At 30.8% G+C, this 17,548-nt stretch overlaps 1 protein-coding gene across 2 annotated transcripts in view; it reads left to right on the top strand.

Annotated features, from left to right (window-relative positions):
- Positions 1-1,990: 1,990 nt before the first annotated feature.
- Positions 1,991-17,548, top strand: part of LOC126667086 (glutamate receptor 2.7-like) — a 36,975-nt gene continuing 21,417 nt past the window's right edge. The window contains exons 1-5 of one of the 2 annotated variants that reach the window (XM_050360053.2): positions 1,991-2,334; positions 3,920-5,253; positions 5,407-5,719; positions 5,916-6,322; positions 6,396-7,170. In XM_050360053.2, coding sequence (XP_050216010.1) covers positions 2,067-2,334; positions 3,920-5,253; positions 5,407-5,719; positions 5,916-6,322; positions 6,396-6,938 — 2,865 coding nt within the window. In that variant the 5' untranslated portion in view covers positions 1,991-2,066 and the 3' untranslated portion in view covers positions 6,939-7,170. Of the gene's footprint in view, positions 2,335-3,919; positions 5,254-5,406; positions 5,720-5,915; positions 6,323-6,395; positions 7,171-17,548 lie in introns of those variants that run through there. The other variant, XM_050360054.2, reaches the window with a different exon arrangement.

The raw sequence follows: 17,548 nt of genomic DNA, 5'->3' as shown, positions 1-17,548 counted from the left end.
AAAAAATTAGTTTAAATTAATCTTTATGCTTGAATGATAAGTTTTTTTTTATTTTTTATATTGTTACAATTTTTATATTTGTAAATTTGTGTCCTGGAACTAGATTTATTTTTAGATATAACTTTGTGGCGTTATATGCTGGGTACACATTATATTGTCTAATAGCCCTAATTTTCCGTAATATCTAACTTAATTATGGTGGTTGGATTTAAGACTTTTATAGTCGAATTTTAATAAGTAAATGAATTTGTATCTTTGGCAAGAAAGAACAGAATAAATATTAACTATATCTTCAATCTGCTTTAGATTTTAGACAAAATACTAATTATGTCAAAAATTGAACTTGTTCGACTTTTTAAGCATTTATCTAAATTTTTAAAGTTGTAAATTTATTTTAATTTACAAATTTGCTGAAAATTATCTAATCTTTTAAAATTAATTTAATTATTTCTATATAGTAATTAAATGTTTACTATTTAAAAAAATATTTGAAAAAAGAAGAATTAAGAGTTAAGATTGTCACATGGTTAAGATATATTAATTTTTAGAAATATTAAATTGATTTATACAGTAAATTAGCCTAATTATGATAGATTTATAATTAAAAAAATAAAAAATTAACTTTATAACGTCATCAATCCAAATTAAAATGCATAACCAGCTTTCTTCAAATTTGTAAATGATCAAATTTGTCGTTAAGTCAAAATTCAAACGTTGCAGCTTTCTTCCAATGCAAAACTCCGTGGACTCAAATTGTAATCAAAATTGACCAATTAAACTTCAATTTTCTGACACCAAACATACTTTGATTTGGTCAAGGTAAACCAATATGCTATACAATAAAACAAAGAAACACTCTTAAATGAATATGTATTACCTGAGCTCATTCTAAATTGTTATGACAATTATTTTAAGGAAAAATTACAAAAAAAATCCAAAAAACGGAAAAAATTATACAAATATATACTTCCCTAAAAATTTACATTTGATACCTAAAAAATTTACAAATATGCAAAATATGTTTTAATTTTTTACGTACTGTATTGAAGATGTTTTGATAATGTATCAAACATATATCAAAAATGTACTTTTTTTATAGTATAAAAAAGTAAGTAAATTATGTAAAAAAATTCAGTTTTTGGGTGGAAGTGAATTTTTTTTGACTAAGTACGTATTTTTGTAAATTAAGTGATCTTTTAGTATATATAGTTGTGTAGTTATTCCTTATTTTAATGTTTCACAATTGAAAAACAAAATTCTGACAAGTATCCAAACTATCACATACTTATTATAAATATTATTTTTGTTTCAAATTGATTGACAGCATTTGAATTTTTTTTGTGTATTTTCCCAATTATCAAAAAACAAATTAAAATATCAAATAATTGGTATATGATAACTAATAAATATTAGAACGAAGTTACGGATTGAAAACAAGTTAGTTTTATGATATAAATGTAATTAGAATATGAGTTACAAATAAACCACTTATAAGAATAACAGAATGAGATTATAAAAAGAAAAATATTAATAGATTATAATAATTTGAATAAGAGTGATTGATAATAAATTATGAAATATAAACTGAAGAATATAATCGGTATCCCACAAACGCTTCCCTCCCCCTAATTATCAAAGAAAAAATTTATAAGTAATTATTTAATATAGTACTAATTTTTTTAATATTAGTACCAAGACATGATACATAAATATGAAAATTATGATTGTCATTCCCACAACCATAATCTAGTTAATAGAAATATTACAATGTAATTGTAATACTAAAAAATTGAGCTGGTCCATTCCAAATAAGCAGGAAAAAGAAAATGACTGCAGTGCATATATATGAAAATTAAATGGCAATTATCAAGTGGATGATATGTGTTTTTCAATCTTAGTCACTCATTAGTGTAAGCAATTTACAAGATTTAAAAGTCTAAGTCTTCACTTCTCTCATTCTGTCTCTATATATACAAAATTATAGAGATGTTATTAGCAATTTAGCACACAAAAAAATTATGTGCAGAGAAATAGCATTAGCAACCCAATAAGTAAAAAAACAAAATATGAGAAAATATAATTCAAAATGTGTCATCTATTTCACTTTGCTTTTGCTCATTGGTGTGTTCATAGAAATGACGAAGGCTCGGAATCAGAACACGACAGTACCCGTAAATGTCGGAGTTATTGTCGACCTGGAGGCCGAGAGGAAAGGGTTGAGCAGCATAAAGATGGCCCTGTCGGATTTTTATGGTTCCCATTCTCATTACAAGACAAGGTTGGTTCTTAACATCAGAGACTCCATGCAAGATGTTGTCGGTGCTGCTTCTGCAGGTCACCTTCTATCTCTTATTTCTGCACAGTTAGATATTTTATAGATTCATTAGCAGTATGTATAGTTAAATGTTTATGATGAATATTTAATGGATGATAGAAACTTGGATTTGTCTTAAATTTTTTGATAATCTGAAGTGAAAGACTAAACTAGATGTGCCCTGGTTGCACAAATATTATAAGATACATGGAATATTAGTTAATTTCTTTTATTAATTTTCTATAAACAGTTTTTTCAATCAATGTTTAAAAATTAGTTGATGATAGGAACTCACGTCTTGTCTATATTAGAATAATCATGATGTAGCTATGTGTGTGAAATGGTTTCTTTTGCCTCTGTTGATAAATAGGGTTTCTGAAACGTTTCATCTCATTGCCTACTGAAAATAATAAGTCGGTAGCAAAATAATATTTAGAGTTATCCTTGAAAGAGAATAATATTAAATATTCTCTTAAAGAATATATATGGACTTTGAAACAGTCACTAGCAAGATATAGGGGTTAATTATTTTTTAGGTCACCGAACTATAGTATTTTTACAAAATAGTTACCGAATTATAAAAAGTTATAAAATATTTATCAAAGTATAGTTTTTTTACAAACCAGTTACTGAACTATAAAAAGTTACAAAACGGTTACTGGAGTATTATTTTTTTATAAACGGGTTACCATCTTAATGATGTGGACAAGGAAAATATATATAGTAAGATAGTTTTTTATGTAAAAAAAAACAACAATTCAATAACTGTTTTGTAATAAAATTATAGTTCGGTAATCATTTTATAATTTTTTATAGTCCAGTAACCATTTTGTAAAAATACTATATTTCGGTAACCATTTTGTAACTTTTTATAATTTGGTAACCGTTTTATAAAAAATACTATAGTTCGGTGACTTAATAAATATTTAACCCCAAGATATCGGGAAACTTTCATTTGTTCTCTTTGACAATGTAACAGGGCTGTGAACATGACTCAGCCGAAATGTTGAAATGTTTAAGTTCCGCTCGTCATATAAATGAAGTGTTCATATTAAGTTTATGTTTTTTCTAAAGTGGTTATGTTCAATTCATTTAAAATTTACGATAGTTTTGTTCGGTTTGTATTCACCTCATTCGTTCGTTTAGCTGCTATATAAGGAGTTCACAAAGGTACTTATTAACAGCTTAACGAATACAAACACGAGCAAAAACTGCTTAATATTTCTTTTATTAAAACGGTGAAATTCTGCTTAAAACCATACAATTATAATGTATTAAATAATATTCTATATTTAATTTAAATACTATTAGCTAGTTGGGGAACTTTTTATCGAATTCCTATACGTGTTAGTTCTTGAACTCTATATCGAGCTTCTATACGAATGGGATTCATCAATCCGTAATCAAGTTGTCCAAAAATATAAACGAGCCGGACATCATTATGTTCATGTTCAGCTCGTTTAAATAGATGAACATAAAGTCAAGTTTGAACTCGGTTTGTTTAATAGAAACGAACACAAATAAATAATGCAAGTTGTTCTTGCTATAAACATAAATAAACATGTTCAGTTTGCTCATGTTGTTCTTCCTGTAATGAAATCACAGCTCTGGAGCTGATAAAAAATGTGCAAGTGCAAGCAATTATAGGGCCAAACACATCAATGCAAGCTGATTTCGTAATTGATCTTGGAGAAAAAGCTCAAATACCCATCATCTCATATTCTGCCACAAATCCCTCTCTTACTTCCATTAAAACCCCATATTTTTTCAGAGCTGCACAAGATGACTCAGTTCAACTTAAAGCCATTAGTGCGATCATTAAAGCTTTTGGATGGAGACAAGCAGTGCCCATTTACATAGATAATCAGTACGGCCAAGGAATCCTGCCATTTTTAGCCGATGCTTTACAACAAATCGAGACTCATATCCCTTACAGGTGTAATCTATCTCCGGATTCTACTGATAATCAAATAGCTGAAGAGCTTTTAAAATTGATGACTATGCAAACTCGGGTTTTCATTGTTCATATGCCGCCGTTTCTGGGCTCTCGTCTCTTTACCAAAGCAAACGAGCTTGGAATGATGAGTGAAGGCTATGTTTGGATCATAACGGATGGAATGACTGACCACTTGAGTTCTTTAAATCCTTTTGTTATTGAATCAATGCAAGGTGTGATTGGTGTTCGACATTATGTTCCGAAGAGTAAAGAGCTCGAAAATTTTCGTGATCGTTGGAAGAGAAATTATCTGCAGGAAAATCCGGGAAGTGTTGATTCAGAATTGAGCATTTTTGAACTAAGGGCTTATGATGCTGCTATTGCATTAGCCATGGCAATTGAGAAAACGGGAGCTGCAAATTTCGCCTTTGGAATGGCGAATACTTCTTCTTCATCAACTGACCTTGCATCGCTTGGAGTGTCTCTAAATGGTCCTGCCCTTGTTCAAGCATTATCAGCCACTCGCTTCAAAGGCCTCGCCGGAGATTTCCTTTTCGTGAAAGGGCAGCTACCACAATCAGCTTTCCAGATAATCAACGTTATCGGAGATGCAACTAGAGGACTTGGATTTTGGACAACCAAAAATGGACTTATAAAGAAGCTGAACTCATCAGTAGCAAAAAAAAGCACTTCGAAGTCCAATCTTGCACATGTTATCTGGCCGGGGGATTCAGCTTTCGTTCCTAAGGGATGGGAGATTCCGACAAATGGCAAGAAACTAAGAATCGGAGTGCCAATGAAGGAAGGCTTTAATGAATTTGTAAAGGTGACGAGAGATAGCATGACTAATGCTACAAGTGTAAAAGGCTACTGCATAGATGTTTTTGATGCTGTAGTAGAAGCATTGCCTTACTCTCTGACTTATGAATACATCCCATTTGTTAAGCCTGATGGTACAGCAGCAGGAACATATAATGATCTAGTCAATCAAGTCTACACCAGGGTAAATCTTTTAATCTCTCCTCAACATTATAATTAAACAGCTAAAAATACTAAATTTCTTGGTATTGTAAACTGTCTATTAACTCGGGACGCATATATAATATAGAGTATAATTTTGTTGTCTAAGTTAATTTTATCTGTTCTTGAATAACAGAATTTTGATGCTGTGGTGGGAGATATAGCTATAATTGCCAATAGATCCTTTTATGTGGACTTCACATTGCCTTATACTACGTCAGGAGTATCAATGTTTGTTCCAATTAAAGACAACAAGAGTAAAAATGCATGGGTTTTCTTGAAGCCTTTGACATGGGATCTTTGGATGACGAGTTTTTGTTTCTTTATTTTCATTGGATTTGTTGTATGGGTTCTTGAACATAGAATTAATGAAGACTTTAGAGGTCCTCCTTCACATCAAATTGGAACAGCCTTCTGGTTCTCTTTCTCCACCATGGCTTTTGCCCAACGTAAGTACTCATCAACGCTTCGATGATATAATACTATGTAGTACAGAAACATAAGCACCGAAATAGTATTTTTTTTTACAATAAGAAAATGTAAATAAAGAGTTGTAGAAGTGTTTTCAGAAATGCAATTCAGGACTCGATAAGTTTTTTCGAGCAATGTAGATATGAATTCAAGAACTAATACTTGCAATTTCAGGGGAAAGAGTGATGAGCAACTTGGCCAGAGTAGTAGTAATTATATGGTGCTTCGTAGTATTGATTCTCACTCAAAGCTATACAGCTAGTTTAACAAGTCTCCTCACCGTCCAGCAGCTCATACCAATTGTAACTGATGTTCATCAGCTCATTAAAAATGGAGATAACGTAGGCTACCTGAAGGACTCTTTTGTTCCAGGAATCTTGACAGGCTTGGGCTTTGACGAATCAAAGCTCAAAATGTACAAATCTACTGATGAATGCAACGAACTTTTCTCAAAAGGAAGTAAAAATGGCGGCATTACTGCTGCTTTTGATGAAATTCCATACATTAAGCTGTTTCTTGTAAAGTATTGCTCCAAATATACTATGGTTGAACCGACATTTCAGACAGGCGGCTTTGGATTTGTAAGCTCCTCGCATCTTTCTTTATCAACTACTAATTTTCAGATAACTTTTACATTCTGACATGGATTTTCAGGTTTTTCCTAGAGGATCTCCATTAGTACCTGACATATCGAGAGCGATCCTGAATTTGAGGGAAGGAGATAGAATAAAGAGAATTAAGAGAGCATGGTTTGGAGAACAAGTCCCTTGTCCAGATCCAAGCACTAGTATTTCTTCCAGTAGCCTTAGTCTCAGAAGTTTCTGGGGATTATTTTTAATTGCAGGAGTAGCTTCAGTTTTAGCTCTGATCATATTTGCAGTCGTGTTCTTTTACCAACATAGGCAAATATTTCTACCTGATTCAGATTTATTAGAATCTTCATCAGTATGGAGCAGAATTGTTAAGCTGTTCAGAATATTTGACCACAAGGACTTGGAATCACACGCTTTCAGAAAGGGTAGTGAAGTGCATGAGATATATTTGGCGACGCCAAGTCCTTCAATTTATTCTGTCAGGACTGATTTTCCTGAAGAACACGGGACGCCTTCTGTAGATTACGGTGATCCAAATCCAACACCTCAACAAGCAGTTATAAAAATTAATGAGCTTGAAGAATCAACAAGTAGTCATCCATAATGGTTGTAGAGTTCATGTAGTATTTATTCTTTTATTGATTCCTGAAATTTTTCTATTTTTGAAGATCGAAACAATTAAAGCCAAAAGTTTATAATAAAAAAATCAGGTATCGATGGATCTGCAGGGCTTCTATTTAGATGCTAATAGCTAGAGAGAACATAATACTCCCTCCGTCCCAATTGAGCTGTCAACTTTGCCTTTATCACACAGTTAAAGAAAAACAATTATTATTTATGGATTTAGTAAAACTATCCTACCATTCTGTCATTGATTTGCATGAGAGGTTATGGAATGTATTGAGGATCAGCTTGAGCTACATCTCGAGCCGATCGCCTACCTTCGAGCTGATTTCTAAAAAATGAAAAAAAAAACTTATCCAAAAGCGCTAAATAGAGTTCAAGTTAAAGCTATTCAATCATTCAATTCACAATGTAAAATTCATAATCCTCTTGTTATTAGTTTAGAGATAGAACTTTACGTATCTGCAAGTCACTATAAATTTATAATAATTAAATGTCTGGCCGTTGTATGTTCTTGTTTGTGTGACCACATGATAATAATAGGAGACATGTTTAGCATATATAGAATGAAAAAAAATAAAATTGAAACTTGATTCTGCTGCTACATTTTAGATGTATTTTGATTCTTTTGAATAAGAGAGGTTTGATGCTTCTGAATACATTTTTAATTGTAATTCCTACTTGTTATATTCTCTTTGTCGCAATGGCTAGCTATTTGGTTTAACTCTTGTTAGAGCATCTCCATTATATGTTCTATTTTTCATCATATTTTTAAAAAGGCCAAACCCATCTAGAAGTCCCTGTACTTTACATTTTTTTTCCCGTAGGTCCTTGTACTTCATTTTTGTATTATCTGATCCCTTTATTTACCTATTTTTATTTTTCAGGTCCTTTTTGAGTTTTTTCCAGTCATTTTGTGTGACTGGAGGAAAAAAAGATTGTAAGTATAGAAACTGGAGGAAAAAACATTTGTAAGTAGAGGGACTGGAAAAAATTTAAAAAGGACCTGAAAATCAAAAATAGGTAAGTAGAAGGACCAGATAATACAAAAATAAAGTATAAGGATCTACGGAAAAAAAAGTGTAAAGTATAAGGGCCTCTATATGGGTTAAGCCTTTTAAAAATTAGCAAAATGCTAAATATAGGATACTTCATAGCATCTCAATTGCTACGCTAAATCAATCTTACCATAGAAAATTTAGCATTATGAATTTATGACGAATTGCATAGCTCCACTCCAATGCTATATTATATGCCAAATTCTTATAGGTATTTAAGTTAATTATAAAAGTGTCATTAATAACAATTTTGTTTAGCGTAATTGTATTAATAGAAGTTATTTTAAATCTATAAATCATAATAAAATTTTATTAATTTTTATTTAGTAAAGAAATTCTTAATTATTTAATTATTACTAAAATTATTTGTATTATTAAATATAAACTAAATGAAAAAAAATAAAAAAAATATTAATATTATTAACTTTTAGAAAAATAAAAAATAAAAATAATACTTAGATTCTCAATCTCAATATTTGTAAGGATGGTTTCAAAAAAAAGAGGTTCGATGAGAGTTTGTGGGAAATTTACAATTTAACATATCAAATTCTGTGATATGCTTATTATTAAATGTACCTTAAACGATACAAACAATAGGAGTATCTATAAAATGAATTATAAATATTAATGTGTTTTATAACTTTAACACAAAATTTTAAATTTGTTAATTTAAAATACGAATAATTTTTTTTATAATTTCATATATAAAAACAATTTCAATAAAAATATCAAAGTGGATGCCGAATAACGATGGTCATTCCCACAATCATGATCTGGTAATAGAATATGAAAATTGGATACAAAAAATTACGATGGTCAATAGATTAATAGAATTCGATTTCGACGTAATGGTAATTCCTTTTCCGATAATTGGGGAAGAAGAACGCTTATGTGAGGAATAAACCCACAATCTTGACAGTTTATTGTCCAACGCTTATAACATTTGAGCTACATCTCGTTGGTACGTAACAGTTATATTAAAAAATTATGGTGGCCCATTCCAAATAACTAGGAAATGTAAAATGACTGCAGTATTGGTGAAGATGAATATATTAAATGACACATTTCAAGTGGACGATATGGTTTTCAATCTTAGTCGCTCATTAGTCTATACAATGACCGGATTTAAATATATAATCAAGTCAGCTTACTTGTATGTTCTTCGTCTCAGCATAAAGTAATAAAGTCTATATTTATAAAATTCAAAGATCTTATAATAAAGATGGCCCTGTCGGATTTTTATGGTTCTCATTCTCATTACAAGACAAGGTTGGTTCTTAACATCAGGGATTCCATGCAAGATGTTGTTGGTGCTGCTTCTGCAGCTTAATTACTTTCTCTCTTTAGCTCTTACGGGAGGAAATGAATCCACGAAATATTAGTCTATGTTTATATTATTTGAGCTATATATTAATACATCTAAAAAGCTTTTTTACTGTAATAGTGTCTGCTGTTTGGTAGTTGCTGCTCTTAGAGCAGTTTACATAAAAAGATATTTTAAATTAATTTTTGGCTTAATTTACCAAAAGGTCTTTATAATTTTTTTTATCTGGTTTCTCTTGCAAATATGTTATTTAATAGGTTCATGTATTATTTATCTTTTTATTGGAAAAATGGTCAATCATGCTCCTAAGATTTGGGGTCTGGATCAAGTAAGCTCTCAACGTTCGGAAAGGTTCACCCATGTCCCTAACGTTTGTAAAAATAGACAATCAGACCCCTCCGTTTAACGTCGTTTCATTGCTCTTAAGACTCTGTTAATGCGATCCTACGTGGTAAAGATAAAAGGATCATTGATGCCCCTAAGGTTTGAGTCCGGTATCAAATAAGCCCTCAACGTTTACAAAAGGTTCACTTATGCCCCCGACGTTTGAAAAGGTTCACTTATGCCCCCAACTTTTAAAAAATGAACAGTTAGGCCCTCAATTTAACACTGTCTCATTGCTTCCCAAACTCATTTAGTGTGATCCTACGTGGCTAATTTTTACCATCAAATTTTTCTTTACGGTTCTTTCTCACAGCAACAATAGTCCGTCGTTGCAAAGTCATTATATTATAAGACCGAGCTAACCCGATAGACTATCCTTCTCCAATAACCGAATAAGAAATTCTCTTCAATAATCGGTATCTTGTTTGATGAAACTTGTAATGCTAGAGACGGAGAAAAAAAGTATTTGGTGAGGTAGAAGGAGGCAGTGCATGAGATGGAACGCCAAATGAAAAGAAATACTCCCTCCGTCCCACAAAGATAGGCCACCTTTCTATTTTTGGCGTCCCAAATTATAGGCCACCTTCTATATTTGGTAAACAACTTAACAACTCAAAGTCTTATATACCCCTCATAAATATGTCTAGTTATCCTCAAATCAATTAATGATTTCATGATCCAATATAAGACTCACCAATAAACAAATTAGTCATTAATATATTATTTATATATCTAATAATTATAGAAGGATAAAATTGGAAAGTTGAATAAAAAAACTAATTTTAACAAACTTAACTATATTTTTCTTAAATCTTGTGTTTGTCCAAATGGCCTATTTTTATGGGATGGAGGGAGTACAATTTTTATCCTTTTAGTTAATTTTTATATAATTATTGGGTTTCTAATTTTTGGATGAATGTAATTGTCGAATCGAAACACACGAAGAAGATGAATAAACTGATTTTTTTTTAATTTACGTTTCGTTATTAATTATGTTTAATCGTCTTCAGTGATAGCGCAGAATTATTACCGATTAAATGTTCGACATCAGTTGCCTATGGTTTGATTAATGGAAAACACTAAAAATTAGCCACGTAGGATCACACTAGTAGAGTTTGGAAAGCAATGATACATCGTTAAACTGGGAGCCTAACTGTTCATTTTTTCAAACGTTGAGGGCATAAATGAACCTATTCAAACGTTAGGGGCATAAGTGAACCCTTTTCAAACGTTGAGTGCTCATTTGATCATGGACCAAAACCTTAGGGGTATAAATGAACCTTTTATCTCTCCCACGTAGGATCACACTAACGGAGTCTTAGGAGTAATGAAACGGCGTTAAACCGAAAGACCCGATTGTTCATTTTTACAAACGTTGGGGGCATGAGTAAACTTTTCCGGACGTTGAAGGCTTACTTGATCCAAACCCTAAACTTTAGAGCATTGAATACCCATTTTGTTGGATTTTATTGGTTCATAACGCAGCGGAATTTCAAAAATTTATCTAAAAACCCAAACCAAGATCCATGTAATTCGAATTAACAGAATAATTACTTACTTGTATGTCGAATTCAACAGCAATGTAGGAAGGAAGGAGGTGGTTCACTTTGGTGATACCTGGCCTCGGATCAGAAACGCCTCCAAAAGAACGCGTCCTCTACGAGTATCCACACGAACAGACCTTAGCCAAAACTAGTGCTTGTGTGCTAGCACTATTGCTTCACAAGCAATTTCGAATTTTAGTGATTTAGTGAATAATGAATTTCGTGATCCTCAAACCAATTGCTTAATGAGTATTTATAGTGATAAATAACACTAGGGTTTGAAACAAATTCGAATTTCAATCTCATTGCAATTCTACAAGTTTATGTTTATCAAAAACTCCTTTTTGATAATTATCCATATATATTAATTACTATATTTATTATTTTCCAAAAATAATAAATTAAGGAAAACACTTATCCTTAAATTTCGAATTAATATATATATTTATTAATATATATATATATTACGAATTATATATATATATATATATATATATATATATATATATATATATATATATATATATATATATATATATATATATATATATATATAATTAATCACTTAATCACATTGGGCTTGTACAACCCATAACTGTTTTGGGCCTGTTCTTAGTGTGCGACCCTGTAGGTTCATATAACGTTGGCAGTAGGCTCGAAATCCCTATTTCAGCCCACAAGTCATAAGTGGCCTCTAGCAAGACATTATGACTACCCAAGTTATATGAATATCAATAATCCGATTTAACCATTTACAATAATATTTTAATCCCTTTGTCTCTCGATATCCAGATTGAATATAAGGCATAGTTATGTCATCCTTATAACATTCAATCATTAGTTTCTTGACTCTAAGTAGACTGAAAATGATAACTTCTTATCAATTAGCATGGCCATGCATTTTCTTCAGTCTATCTTCTTCAAGGGGCCCATAGATATCTTACTCAAATAAATGAGGGACAAATTCCTTCTCAGTCACTCACATTTCTCACATAGTTACTTTCATATCCAATGACAATCTATTCCATTATCCTGTTAAAGATAATGTAAGACTGTATCAAAATATGAAATAACTATGTAGAAATCCATGATGATTTCAAGGTCAAAGGATTATACTAATAGAACTGTAATGAGAATTACTTATGACAGTGATCTATGTAGTATTCTCACAGTGGGTCATCCAGTGCCTTATTTCTCAAATAGCACCTATGATTTGACTTAATATCTCATATACATGATTAGTAAAACATAATCATCAGTCAACATCATACTAGTCTTAATGTTGTATTAAGACTATGGATAGATGGTATATAATTCTTTTATTAAACCTAAGGGTTCTACTATCAAGTCACATACTTGATGACCTTAGAAAGAATTAACCATTCAAGTATTTTAATCATTAATATAAAATGATACAAAAATGCCAATCAATAAATAATAAAATGATAAAGTCAAAACATGGTCAAACATGATTGACCTAGTGCATATCACTAACACATTTCCCCTTTTTATTTAATAGGCACTTTTATAAATAGAAGTTTTGAGTATGTGACTCACTATCCTTACTGAAAATCACAAACTAATTGCTTAATCATCAAGTTATATACATGAGCTATTAAATACATGCGAAGCATATGATCATAACTTAGTTAACTGAAAATCAGTTAACTCATATTCTGTTAGCCCCCCTCAAGGTGGAGTATACAATGACAACAGAAGCTTGAAAGGATGGAGCTGGAATGGGTTTGGTGAAGCAATCAGCAAGCTGATTAGCTGAGGTTATTGGAAACAAGTTGATCAAATTCTCTTCAATTTTCTGTCTTATCAAGTGGCAGTCTATTTCAATATGCTTCGTTCTTTCATGGAACACTAGGTTTTCTGCAATTTTGATGGCAGATTGGTTGTCACAGCTCCAAATTTTTTTGACTATATAGAGCCACCTTTTCCGCCTGGCATGCTCACCAGAGCAAAAAAGAGTAACTCAAACAAGATCTCTTAGTATAAAAAAGGCATAGCATTGCCTATGAAAGTTGGTAGGCGTTCCCTACCTGAAACGGTAGGAGCACAATACTACATAATTGCTCGGCAGTGCCACCGACCATTGCCCTCAAAAGTTGAAGAGCAATGACGGAACTAGGAGGGGGTTAGGGAGAGGCTTGGCCCCATTCAACTGAAAATATTCTCGAAATTAGTATCTAATTTTTCATATATTATAGGCTTATTATTTTAAAAATACCCAAATTTTTTGATTTTTTTTATTTATAGCCCAAACTTTTAAAATGTTCATGTTTGGAAGTTTTTTATGATAAAATGATAAATTAGAATAATATGAAGTAATATGAACGATATATTTTAAAGTTTTTTTTTACTTTAATTTAAACAATTGACTATGATTGAAACTGAAAAATGAAAAATAGGCTAAAATTGACGATTTTAAAGATTTGAGTCATAAACAAAAAATTTGAAAAGATAGGTTATTTTTGAATGATTAAACCTAATATATATTGTAATTTAGCGCTTTTAATATCTGACTCCGTCATGCTGAAGAGGAAGCTAACATTCAGCGAGGTGTAGAAAAAAACCAAAGAAGAAAGGCAAAACTCATGGAGAAATCCCTGTACTTTACTTGTTTTGTTCGAGAGGTCCTTATCTCAAAGTTTGTCACGTCTGGATCCTTATACTTGTCATTATTTCAATTTTGACACCCTTACCTGGACGGAATTGAGCAAGTGATGCTCACTCTCCGTTAACAAACGGAAAAATATGACATGGCATTATTTTTAATATATTAAAGTCCACATGGCATCATAACTAAGGACTTGTCTTATTCAAAGTCATAATTAAATAACAAATGGTAAAACACAATAAATTTAATGTTAAAATAAGAATTTAGCCATCTTCTTCTTCCCTGTTTCACTCTTAATATAACTCTCTACTTGAATGACAACCCATCTTCCGATGTCGATCACTCGCACCGGCAACCCCCTCTTAATCTTCTCCAGCTCCACCTATTTTCGTTCTCAATTTCCTTCAACTCACTCAAATCTCTTCCGTACGGTTCCAAAATTTCAACATTTTGGGCTAATCACTCATTAGTCGTCACTTCCAACAGAAATTCTTCCGACGAAGTTAAAGTTAACAGCGTAAAGATTAATGGGTTTTCCGCTTATGATGATGGGTCGTTGGTTGTTTTCGACATTGACAAGTTTTTTTATCCTAATTTTCAGATTCTTCCCTCTATTGCAGCACCGCCGTCGCCTCCGTCACTATCACCGCCTTATCGTCATATTCTTACCTGTTCTCATGACGGTGACATTGATAGCGAATATTTTTTTGGTGCGGTGAGTGAAACTCTGAGATCAAGTTAGTTTAAATCAATCAGATGGATCAAGAATAGTCTTGATAATAAAACGAGTTAGTTAAAATCAAGAAGAAGAATTTTTAAAGGGTAATAATATCAGTTAGTTTAAATCAATATTTCTTAGACATTTTTTGGTTTTTAGTGCTTCTTTAAAGACATATGAAAGCAAAAAGGAATTTAACAGTAGGAAGAAGATAAAGTAGGAGAAGAAAAAGGAAGAAGATGATGGTAAAATATGGTAGAAAGTCCTTATATTTTATGTATTATTTTTTAGGATTAAAGTGTTAAAATGTGAGAATTATATTTTTGCACACTCTCATTTAACGAGAGTGTGATACACTTGCTCAATTCCGTCCAGGTAAGGGTGTCAAAATTGAAATAATAACAAGTACATGGATCCAGACATGACAAACTTTGAGACAGGGACCTCTCGAACAAAACAAGTAAACTACAGGGGTTTCCACATGGGTTTTGCCAAGAAGAAAAGAAGCTATTTTGGAGAGGGACCAAGTCAGAATTCAGACGTCGTTGCTTTATTCCATTTCTAAACTCTTATCGGATACAAAATAGTAATCATATTTTGATTTGGTCAATGTAAACCAATATGCTATACATTAAAAAAAAAAAATTCTTATATGAATATGTTTTACCTCATACTTAAACTTTTATGACAATTATTTTTACTGTTTCACGATTGAAAAATTAAAACCTGATAAATATTCTAGCTTTCACAAACTTATTATAAATATTATTTTTGTTTCAAACTGATACGGAAGTTAATTATTATTGTTATTATTAATTTCAAATTGTAAGGAATTAATTATTATTAAGTGATTAAATAAATATTATTATATTCTTATTAATTATAGTATTTAATTTTATTTTTAATACTAATTTCAAAACACGATACATGTGCTAAGAGAATGTCAATATAGTTGAGGTGTTCGAGTGTGTTTTCTAATGTTTCGACTATAATTTTACTGAAAAAATATATATAGTAATTTCGCAGTAGATTACTTGATTTGCATAAGGATACTTGTGAAAATTTTATATATACATATTTAAAACAAAAGTAAATTAAATTTTAGAATAATTTTTTATGGCTATTCTATATTTTGTCTATTTTATTTATTTTATCATAAGTAAAATAATTATAATTCATTCAGCGGTTGATAACTTATTCTTTTACAAACTAATTATAAAGTTCACTTGCAAATGCGAGATCATGTTCGGTAAATCTATATCATTTAGTGAAAATGATAAGTGTAGGTTAATTTAAAATAATGTATATTCTTTTAATCCATGTCTTTCATTAGCAAATAATAATGTAAATTTATCTAATACGACCTCTCATGTTTAAATAAACATGCGACAATATTTTAGTCCTAATATTAAACGTTCTTAATAGAACAAAGGGTCAACGCGCCCCCTGAACTTGTAACACGGGGTCATCTAACCCAATTTATACTTGTTTGAGTAACTAATCCCGAAACTCTTCATTTTTGGGTCAAATAACCCCATAATTTATATTTTTATTTCAAAAAATAAATTTAAAATAATTATATCGCAACAATTAGAGAAGTATCTAATTATTTCTTTGCATCCCTTACCTTCGATTTGTATTTTACGCGTTTTAAAAATATAATTATGGGTTATTTGACTCAAAAATGAAGAGTTTTGGGGTTAGTTGCTCAAACAAGTATAAATTGGGTTAGATGACCCGTATTACAAGTTTAGGGGGCGCGTTGGCCCTTTCTTCTTCTTAATATATGTTTTTATGCTATAGTATTTTGTCAATTTAAAACAAAGAGAATATATATATTCAATCAAAAGATAAAGAAATATAACGGTCATTCCCACAATAATATCTATAAATAAGAATATTATAAAAACCGCTATTTAATCCATCTATTTTATTTTTTATTGTACCGCCTATTGTGATAATATTTTATTTATTAATTTTAAAAATATATAGCTCAAAAACATAATTCCTTCACTTTTTAATGTCATGACAAGCCGTGCAATAAACGAGCATTATATATATACTCCCTCTGTCCCATCCTAATTGACAAAATAACTAAATTACAATAACAAATACAAACTAATAAATGACATAAAAAGTTACTTGTATACCCTTTTTCTATTGATAATAGAGCTAATTAATGCTATTAGTATATTAGTCAAATTTTCATTAAATATTCACCATTTTTCCATAAAAGATATGACTTTAAATGAGGGTAAAGATGGAAAATTGAAGAAAAAAATTATAGTTATATTAGTTTTGTCAATTAGAATCAGACACCACAAACTTCATATTTTGTCAATTAGAGTGGGACGGAGGGAGTATATATTAGTAAAAATTGGATTTTAGAAATTAGGAACGCTCTCGAACATCCCAAATAGGCAGCCACCCTCTTACCATATACGTCAAAGACTTTAAAGTGAGAAGGAGAACCCACAGCATTATGAAGAAAAGTCAATGATTGGTATATTCCTTAAATATGTGACTTGAAAGTTTGTGGAGAATTAATTTTCTGGAAATGTACTCTTATGAGACTGTTTCAACTTTCAATTAGATTACTAGGATTCTGATTACCATGAACATTTATTGGAACAGTTGAATTCAAGCTAAGCGAATGAATTCCAAGTCAGTTGTTCATTGAGTCATCTTACAAAGTCTAAGTGCCTCTAAATAATTTGAATTTGAAGTGAATATTCTCATAAGACCTAGACGTTGTTTGTCAATTTCTAGTTGTGTAAGAACTCGAAAAATCATAAATGTAAATTTTATTATGATGTATATGGTCACGGAATTATATTCTCAAGATAGAATTGGAATTCCTTCAAATTCATTTGAACTTTAAGAAGTCAATATTTACGATCTATACCGTTTATTATAAAATGAACGGTGCAGATTAA

This window comes from Mercurialis annua, linkage group LG2 (assembly GCF_937616625.2).
Source record: "Mercurialis annua linkage group LG2, ddMerAnnu1.2, whole genome shotgun sequence".
In the NCBI taxonomy this organism is placed as follows: domain Eukaryota; kingdom Viridiplantae; phylum Streptophyta; class Magnoliopsida; order Malpighiales; family Euphorbiaceae; genus Mercurialis; species Mercurialis annua.
Note: the sequence above shows the minus strand (reverse complement) of the source record. Positions and strands in the feature narration are given on the sequence as shown.